This window comes from Octodon degus, unplaced genomic scaffold, assembly GCF_000260255.1.
Source record: "Octodon degus isolate 3935 unplaced genomic scaffold, OctDeg1.0 scaffold00008, whole genome shotgun sequence".
NCBI classification, from domain to species: Eukaryota; Metazoa; Chordata; class Mammalia; order Rodentia; family Octodontidae; genus Octodon; species Octodon degus.
The window spans coordinates 11551745-11561598 of record NW_004524584.1 but is presented as its reverse complement, the minus strand read 5'-3'; the positions used below and the strand labels follow the sequence as shown (position 1 = coordinate 11561598).

General features: G+C 43.0%; 1 protein-coding gene across 1 annotated transcript in view; it reads left to right on the top strand.

Moving 5' to 3' along the window:
- Positions 1-9854, top strand: part of Col6a5 (collagen type VI alpha 5 chain) — a 97537-nt gene that overhangs the window by 29374 nt on the left and 58309 nt on the right. The window contains exons 13-19 of the mRNA XM_023704480.1: positions 1718-1789; positions 2104-2130; positions 2238-2282; positions 2366-2419; positions 4222-4284; positions 4933-4998; positions 5554-5607. Coding sequence (XP_023560248.1) covers positions 1718-1789; positions 2104-2130; positions 2238-2282; positions 2366-2419; positions 4222-4284; positions 4933-4998; positions 5554-5607 — 381 coding nt within the window. The remainder of the gene's footprint in view (positions 1-1717; positions 1790-2103; positions 2131-2237; positions 2283-2365; positions 2420-4221; positions 4285-4932; positions 4999-5553; positions 5608-9854) is intronic.

Below are 9854 nucleotides of genomic sequence, written 5' to 3'. Positions count from 1 at the left end.
ATATATATTCATACAATACTGGCAGATGGGGTTCTGTCTATACATTTATTTTTATAAGGTTATAAGAAAATGCATTGCTTTTGTTCTCCTTTTTTCTTGTCTGAATTGAGGCCTTCAGTAAATGTAAGTTGGGTGTGTGGGAGGCGCAGGTTCACATACAATGTCTGGCATGTGTGTGTCAGGGGTAAGAAGCTGGGTATCCTCTCTCTCCCAAGCAGGATGCCACAGGTTTCCTGCTAGGCAGCTGTCTTTAGACTGAAACCCAGTGTTTAGTAGCAGGCCGTATCCCTGCAGTGGGCAAGGCATCCCCTAGGTATGACTCTTTGTTACTACAGGTTACCACAAGTTACTGCACAGAGGTTTGGAGATTGCAATCCTTGATCCTAAAACCAGAACTCTCCCTTAGTTCGCAACCAAATTATGAGTAGAATTTGGAGGACTGGAGCCACTTGCTTGGCACTATTCAGGCTGGGGTAATTTCAGGAAGCTCCCTGACTAGACATCTATCCTGTGGCATCAAGGCCAGATCCTCATACGGTCAGCAAGTTTATAAAATGTAGAAGCCAGGTTCTGGAATTAGACCACTATGGGTTGACCTAGATATGAGATTTTGAATAAGAGACTTAACTTCTTGACCTTAGTTTCCTCATCTCTAAGTGCTTACAAATTTATCCAGGACCTTAAAGGTGACCTAGTTTGCACAACTCACTTACCTGGTACCTGCAAGAGAGGGCCAAGCCCACATGGGACCATTTTGGGTGCTGAGAACAGTGTTACCCATCTGCCTGGCCGAGGCCCCAAGGCTGCTCAAAAGGCCAGGCAATTGGAAGCTGTAAGGCTTAGGTATGCGTGACAATATGTGGCCTTGAGAAAGACAGAAAATAATGTTCAAAATTTAACAAAGCAGGGAAAAGGAAAGTAACTTACCTGTCTCCCTAGGAAGGAAAGAATCAAGCACATTCCTAATTGCAGCATGACTTCCTCATGCTGCTAACTGTGAGCATCTGGCATGCTCCCAGACTTGAGCCAGCACAAGCTTGCAACATGGTGGGGACAAGACTGCTGGGGTGTGTGTCCCTAAGCAGCATGTGTTTCTTCTCTAGAAATTCATTTTACTCTAGCACTTACCTGTATTTAGGCACTTCTTTGGAGGAGCAAGGCTGGTTAGAGTCACTTACATTGCCCACCCTGAGGAAGTGAGTGTGGCTGATCTGACTGTGGGTGTTCTAATCGGGTGTCCCTCCCCATCAGGACTGGTGCTGCTGCCCTTGTGCCCTTGTTCCATCGGCTGTCTCTGCTCAGCTCCAGGCCCTCGGCACAGGCTTGGTTCTGGGCCTGCAGCACTGACTTTCATAACACAGCATCAGTTACCTGAGCAATGACATCTTGTCGGGACCAACATAGGGACTCCTGGGAATGTAGCTAGAAAAAGAAATGACTTCTGAACCCACTGGCTGCACTGTCTGATGAGAGAGTGGGGTACCTGAGCCCACCTTGCAATGACTTGTGACCTTAGGTCTGTAAGGAAGTCCTGGAGTTTGGCTGGGAAAATATATAATGGAGGGAGAGAGAGATTTAAATGAACAAGCTTCCAGAAGGCTATGCTTGGCCTAAAGCCTGGCATTCTTATTTGGTGTCACTCAGTGCTCTAAAAGCAAACCTGGCAGCTTCTGACGAAAGATTCACTTTAAGTATGTATTTGGATCTCTTGCCTTAGGGAAGAAGAGGAGACACTGGGCCCGAAGGATACAGAGGGACCGTGGGATGCTCAGGACAGAGGGGTCAAAAGGTAACACAGAAAATATTGCTTTGATATCCATGAGCATCTCCTCTCATTCCTCCCTCCCTCGCTTTCTCTTGTATAACCCTTCTCTTTCTCCAGTTACATCTATTAGTTCTGTTGCCTGCATATCAGTTCTGCTTCTTAATAATCTCAAGGAGTCTCGAGCATTGATCAAATCCCGTCTATAACTCCTTTGCAGATGGATAGCCAGACAGAGATACACAGTCAGTTTCTTGAGGGAGGCAGCTTCCTCCTGCTGCAGCCTGCAGATCAACACTCTGTCCTTGGTACATTAATGACAGGCATTTCATCTTTTGCAGGGAGCCAAAGGATTTTCAGGATATAAGGTATTGTAGTTTCTTCTCCATCAATTTTAATTTCATACTGGGATTAGTTTCTCAATAAGTGCACAGCAGAGACCTTTCTTCGCTGATGGCTGTCTGTCACCTCTCAGGGAGAAGCAGGCGACAGCGGGGTGGATGGAATCGATGGGGAGGAGGTAAGCCATTTTTTTTTTTTAAGTTATAAGTCATCATGAGGTTGATTGTATTTTTAGATGGGAATTTTCTTATCTTCTTTTAGGGATTACATGGATTTCCTGGGAAGAAAGGAGAAAAGGGTGATCCAGGGTCTCAGGTAACACTTCGGCAAAGGAGAATTTGATGAGGGAGACAATCTTACTTGTGTGTACGTGGTTACTGGGGATAAACTGACAGTTGCCTTAATCACGTAATGAAGACCTATTGCCAGGGAATAGATGTCATATTTCTAGTTTGGGTTAGTTGGTAGCTATGTAATTTTCAAGAATTTCCAGCTAGGAAAATTCAAACCATGCCAGGTCCTTCCGTCATCACGTTTTTCACAAGTCTGCAGGTGATTGCTTTAGCCTCTGTGTTGTCTTTATCGCATTGGGGAAAAAATTAAAAGCCAAAGGAAGTAATTTTGGTTGTACTGGTGTAGCAAATCATGGAGACTTTTTAAATTATAAATGCGTCTCAATATGCTTTAATATGCATCTATCTGATTGCAAGTAGGGCTACTTTTACATCCTGATTGACTTATTTAACAGATACTCTTCAGGATCTGTCATACGCTAGATACCGAGTTATATGACAGAGGAGGAGAGATGGACTGCACAGGCCGAGTTCTCCAGGTCCCACAATGCAGTTAGGGAGATAGATTGAAGATTTATCAATAGGATGGTCAGAAGACTACATGAGAGTCACAGGGGTCAGCTACCTCTGCCTAGGGGAGGACAGTGTCTGGGATGTCTTCCTAGGACAGTGATCCTTGAGCTGAATGAGCAGCAATTAGCAGAGCAAAGCTGTAGGCAGAGGGAGCTGTGCGCAGACACAGGGCTCCAGGAATTGTTCTGCTGAAGGAGAACAGGGGTACGGGAAGAGGGCAATGAGGTTCAGGAGGCGGTGGGAAGAGATCAGAGCAGAACAGGGAGCTGTGTGGAAGAGTTTGGTTTTTATCCATCAGGTCATGGGAGCCTTTGACAGATTTAGTAATGACACTTGCATCTCAGAGCGATTACGTGGCAGCAGTAGGGAGAGTTTGGAGATGACATGGACGCAAGGAAGGATGAGAGATTTTGTGATTGAGGTGAAGAAGAGTGAAGCCTTCCAACAGAGCAATGGCATGAGACTGGGCAGGAGAGAGCGCAGGGATGCTGCCAGGGTGGGGATCATAGGCTGTCTGGGTGCTACAGAGGCTCTTGCTCTCTGGGTCATGCAAAGGGAGTGTCTCCCTGGATTGTCTACCCTCGAAGACTCTTTAGGCTCACCCCAGGCTGGCTGTGGGCTGTGAGATCTCCACATCAGGCTAATGGGGCCAGAGGGAAATGGAGTCAGTCAAATTGCCGCCCAGGGTCCTGGCTTGGGTTGGCTCAGTGGGGAACAGTTGGATTGAGGTGACTATGGAACAATCCTGTAGAGGATTCTTGAAGAAATTAAATTATAGACACCAGAATTTGTTACACTGGCAAGGATGCTCCGTACAGTAGCCACCAGCCAGGTGGGATTATTTAAATTTAAGTGAATTAAAGAATTCCAGTCTTCTGTTGCATTAACCACATTTCAAGTGCTCAGTGGCCTCTTTATGGTTGCTGTAGCTCTCCTAATGGACAATGTCGATGTAGAGCCATTTAGTCACTGCAGGAAGTCCTAGTCAGCTACTGTACACTAGACCAGAGACATTTTCCAGTTTCTCACCCTCATATCCAACATCCTGACCATCTGCTTAAGATTAAACTTGAGAAGTCTAAGGGAGTCTGCCTGAGATTAAAAAAAAATGTGGAGCATTTTATCTGATTATTTATGTTCTACATAAATGTGCACATGCATGCCAACACACACACACACAGCACTTGACATTGAACACCATTACAAGAGCCTCTTGCAGGCTAACATAGAAACTCATTTTATTTTTTTCAGGGCTACCCAGGTTCCAGAGGTCCCCCTGGGGAAGATGGAGAAAAAGGCTTCCGGGGGGATCCCGTAAGTTACCACTGCTCTCCCTTTGCATCCCCCTTTATGCCTCCTGCTAATCTGTAGGCAAGTGGTCAGCTTGGGAGTGGGGTGGGGTAGTGAATGCTAACCAAGGCATTGTAGGGAAAAATGTCTGTGTTTGATCTGGCTGGGCTGATTTCCTTTAAAGACTGAGGACTGGATGTTACACTTGCATCTTAGGACTCATTAAGGCGTGTTGAGGCTTTGAAGTTTCTTTGAGGAAAATTTTCCACAATTTTGTTTGTTGGACTTCTAATCTTTAAAACCTAGAGCTTCCTCACTTGTTGACTCCATTATAGAAATGCCATTGTATCTGTAAGGGAAGGGTCTAGCAATGGTTGGACTAATACATTTCCAAAACTGCTCTCTAGGGAAAGTTACCACGTGGCAAACCCTCTGAGAAATCTTCATGCGTCACCAAATCTCCTTCAAACTTGATAAAGTATTGCTTCAACTTTTTCAAAAATCCTGAGTTTCAAATTGGAGTATTTTCTCCTACTTTTCATCCCATAGCTTAATCACATTGGTACCTGAACATTGTATCATTTTGCAAAAGAAGCTATTTCTGGATTCTAAAATACTTCTAGTTTAGGAGCTATTTCTGGATTCTAAAATACTTTAAACATTTTCTTCTAGGGTAATCCAGGACAAAACGGCAATGAGAAGGGACAAAAGGGCTCCAAAGGAGAACAAGGAAGACAAGTAATCATACCTACTTTACCTATATAAGTTGATTAATTCCATAATGAGCTAGGTATAGTTAGTGAATTATATAACCTTTTGTAACTGAAGAAGCACCATGTTTGAGAAATATTTAATATCTGCAAAGAAGTTATGTCTATAATATGCTTCACTTGTATGAGAAAAATTGCTTCTTGAATTACTATTGTGTGGAGCACCGTATGTGCTGCAATGCCTTGTTTTCTCTGATGCATGGTGGCCAAAGTGCTAATATAAAGAGTGGTTCTAGCATGGCACTTTCATTCTGCTGTTTTATTATTTTTTTTTAACATTTATTGTGTGGGGGGGGCAGCTCAGCCCACCAGGGGGCGCAGCTGGCTGGCATGTGGTGCTGGGGGATCGAACTGTGGTCCCTGTGCTTTGCCAAGCTTGTTCCAAGTAGGTGCTTTAGACCATTGAGCCATCTCTTCAGCCCTCATTCTGCTGTTTTAATAGCATTATGTCATGTACAAGTGCTTCTCTAATTTACCTAGAGTCTTTTAGCTGATGATCTCAGGGGAACTTCTGTGTTTCTAGGGCACAGCTGGACAGAAGGGGACACAAGGCAGTCCTAGCTCCAGAGGAAGAAGGGTAAGTACCCCTGCAGCTATTTGTTTGCCCTCCCTGTCACTTGAAGACAATGCAGAAGCATTCAGATGATTTGTTGTGGCAGAGGTAGCTGATCCAGGGCAGATACAGTTGCAGGGTTTCTAAGTCTTGTCATTGTTGACATTTCCAACCAGATAGTACTTTTTCATGTCTTACAGGATGTTTTGCTGCATCCTGATCTCTACCCTCTGGATGTCAGTAGCATCACACATCCTCTCTGCCCATTTGTAACATCGAAAAATATATTCAGACACTTCCAAATTTCTGTGAGGGTGAACGTGGGGGAAAAGTCACTCCTGGTTGGGAGCCCCTGTGATACAGCCTCCCTTTCCGTGTCCACCTTCCAGATGCGGTTGAATGTTGTTTGAAGACAATCAGTGAGCATAGCGTGAATACCCTCCTTCAGTAGCTTAGTATCTGTGAGCTGCATAAGAACATTGTGAATTGTGTGAACACTGCACTGTCTTTCTCTTCACATGTTGCCAAGGAGAAAGAAGACTGTCGAGTAAATTCTTCCCAAATGGACCAAAACACTGGCAACCTCAAGGGCCTGGGGTGGCTTTATAGCATGCCATGTTATATCAGGTCTATCACAGCAAAAACGGAAATGTTGAATCCCTTCATATTTTTGAGGAACAATCAAGAAATCACATTTTCCTGTGTGGATTCCCACAGCTAGAGATAGTCATGATGCTAGAAACTGGCCTACCATGTGCTCAGGATGGGCCATAAAAAAAGAGAATAATGTATAAAGTCCTGGATTTGGCCCTGCATATTTTTTTCCAAGAGGGAGCTGAAGATTCGTGGCTTTCTTTTCTATGATAAATTTGCAATCCTCTCATCAAATGAAGACTGTGGCCAGTTGTCTTCTCGCTGCAATAGATAGTAGAGATACTGTCCCATTCCTTCTTGCCTTTATCTTAGATCTCCAGTTCTGCAGGGAAAGCATCTGCAGCCCAGGGGGTACAGCTTCCCAGTGCTGCTGTAAACATTTCTTTGGACTTTGCCCTCTGCTTTGCTCATGAGAATTAAAGTGCTCAACAGAGGAAGCCATTGAACAGCAAGATAAACTGAATGTTATAAACTTTGAAGATAAATAAATCTGGTTGGCTTAGGAGAAAATACTTTTAGTTTGAAATGCCTTTATTTTTAAATTTTTTGAATGTATTTGGTACAGGGTCTATGGGGTCTCACTGCACCGATCAGACTCATAGTGATCTATCTGGTTTCAGCCTCCCAAATGCTGGGATTACAGGCATGGGCCACCAAGCCCAGTCTCAGTTGCCCTAGGGGTAGAACCAGCATGGCACACTGGGGATCGAATCCCAGTCCCTGCCCCTGCCTAAGCAGGCGCTTCAGTCTGCTGAGCTATCCGGCTGGCCCTGAAATAGCTTTAAAATGGACACATTACTTGGGAACTTTTAAAAAAAGATGGCAGGAGTAGGATAGGGGTTACCTTGCACATGCTAATCAGTGATGTCCAAGTCACTCACTGATGAGAGGCTTTTTGCCTCATTCCCCTGCTGAGCTCCATTGCAACTTGTTTTCTTCTGAGTTAAGCAAGATAGCTTTGATACAAAACAACATTAAGATTTCCTAGCCTCTTCCTTACCTTTCCACTGAAAGACAGAATTTTCTCAGATAGTCAGAGCACCTTAACTGGATGACAAATTCCAAAACTACAACTCAACTCAAGACTCTGCCTCCCGTGGGACTGAATTTCAATTTGTGTATATTACTTATATCATTTTGCCAAAATGATAAATCTACCTATTGAAAAGCACAGTTGCCTGCTATACATAAGTAATCCTTAAAAATGATATTTATGCTTCTATAGGATCTGTTGTGTGCCAGATCCTGAGCAAATCACTTGGAAATATTAATTTGTTCAAGTCTATAACATAGCTATGAGGTAGCCACGAGTACTGTATCCATTTTAGAGATTGGAAAATCAAGGAATCTTAGGCAATATGCTGAACAAGTTCACAATAGTTAATAAGTGGTGGAACTAGGATTTGAACTCAGACTTTCACTTCAGAGTCTAGACTTCCAACCACTTGAGTAAGGTTTATTATACCATCCAAGCCTTAAAAAGCAGGGCTTAGTGCAAGGGTACCTGACCTCTGAGGCTGTGTTTCTAACCAGGCCAACGTTGGGCAATGCAGTCTGTTACAAACAATAAGCACTATTTTATCTGTTCTTTTTAATTTTTTAAATTCATTTTAATGAGAAAAAATAGCAATGAAACAGTTTCAAAACAGGTTAGCAGGACAGTTACAATAATTAATACATTGCATATTGTTTTCTCTGTAGTAGTTATTCAGAGGACAAGATGTCGACATATCTTGTCTAAACAGTATTAGTACAAACCTTTCTTCTCATTGAACTAAGAGAAGGTAGCTATATATCTATTCTAACTATTTTGTACACACACACACACACACACACACACACACACACACACACAAGCAATTTTTTCACTACGAAATGGTCCTTTATTTATTTCCTCCTTTTTTTTTTGTCAGAGATGGGTATTCCATTGTTGTTAGAGAAACTATATTTGGAGAAGTCTTTAAAGGACCTTTTCATACTTGATGCCAGTTCAAATATTGTAGGTAACTGAATTCAGAAAAATAACCCAATATAGTCCAATAGTCCAAAATAGTAGTGAGTTATCAGCAGAACTGGCAATTGTCTGAAGTTGTTGACTTGAGCCTTTTACAGCTCAACATATTAATATGGCTTTACTTTTTATACCTGCGGTTATACTTTTCTGCTGGATGGTTAAAACCAAGTTAAAGCAAGACCTATATAAGTAAAAATGTAACTTTTGTATCTGACAAAGTCAGTCAAATCCCCTTAGGATTTACCCTGAAACCATGTATAGCACCTTGTAGATCTTTTGTCAGTATCAGCCATCTGTTATTTGTTCTTTTTATAGAGCAGAATTGTAAGAGCATAGAAATAGCAACCCCAACCTTTGCTTTTTGTTTCTTGTCTAGTTTTTGTTTTGTTTTGTTTTGTTTTGTGTTTTTGATACAAGGTCTTCTATGCAGTTTAGGCTAGCCTTGAGCTCACTTTGTAGCCCAGGATGGTCTCGAATTCACAATGATCCTCCTCCTGCCTCAGCCTCCCAACTGCTGGTGTGTGCCACCATGCCTAGCACTCTACTTTTTTTGTCAAGAGCCTTGAATAATCATAACAAGCAGCTGAGAAGTTAGTATAGGAAACTTCTTTCAAACAGTTTTTGCATTTTAAATGCACCATGCACCAAGGGGCAGAACCTCAGGGTTCTGCCAATGGAAAAAGTCTAATCATCTGGCGGGGCTGTGCTGTGGTCAGTTTATTCTTTCTAAAGAATTTCAGAAGATGGACAGTTGAAAGAGAGCAGCAGTTCTGAAAATAATTTTCCTGAAACACATGGATGAATACACAGTGTTAAGCATTTCTTTTGTATGTAAAGTAATCATAGTCATTTATTATGAGTTCCAATGAGTCAGTGTGCCACAGCTTTCTCAAAGGGAAGGGAGTGAACAGTATGAGGGTACACAGCTTATTGCTGTAGCTTAGGGGGAAAGAATTGAGGAGCTGCAGACTGAATGATCATCTTGCTTGTCTTCTCTGTAAAAGAAGAGGGTGCTGATAAAGGTGACTCTGAGGAAAGGTCATGAGTGGCAACAGAGACTGGCTTTTGGAAGGATATAGACTGGCAGGGCCTTGCAGGGTCGGCCTGGCTTTTCCCTGATGAACCCAGTAGGAGCTTTGGATCATTGCATGGCAAAGCAAACCACCAGCTATTTCCTCCCTATAGAATGTCACAGGGACAAGCTCCATGAGCCCATGTGTGGCACTGTATCTAGAAATTTTCCTTGCTTCCAAGACATAAACGGGAGTCCAGCTCAGAGAGAGATGGCTGTCCTCCTGGGAAGCTTCTGCTTAGCTGGAGTGCTTGCTGAGTCTGCTATGGAAGACAGTTTCTTCAGGATAATTTGAGTCTTCACATAGCCTCCTGGGTAATTGTTAGAGATTGTCAGACTGGAGTTGAGTCTATAATGACTTTTAGATGGGTTTGTAGTCAATCTCCAAATGTTAGTTTGAAATTAAGTGCCGAAAGTGCACACTTGTCTATGGAATGCACCCAAGGGCAACCCATTCTGTGTGAGCTGCTCATTACTTGTGTCAGTCAGGGGATAAAAGAGACTGGCTTAACTCAGGGAGCCCTCCTTGTA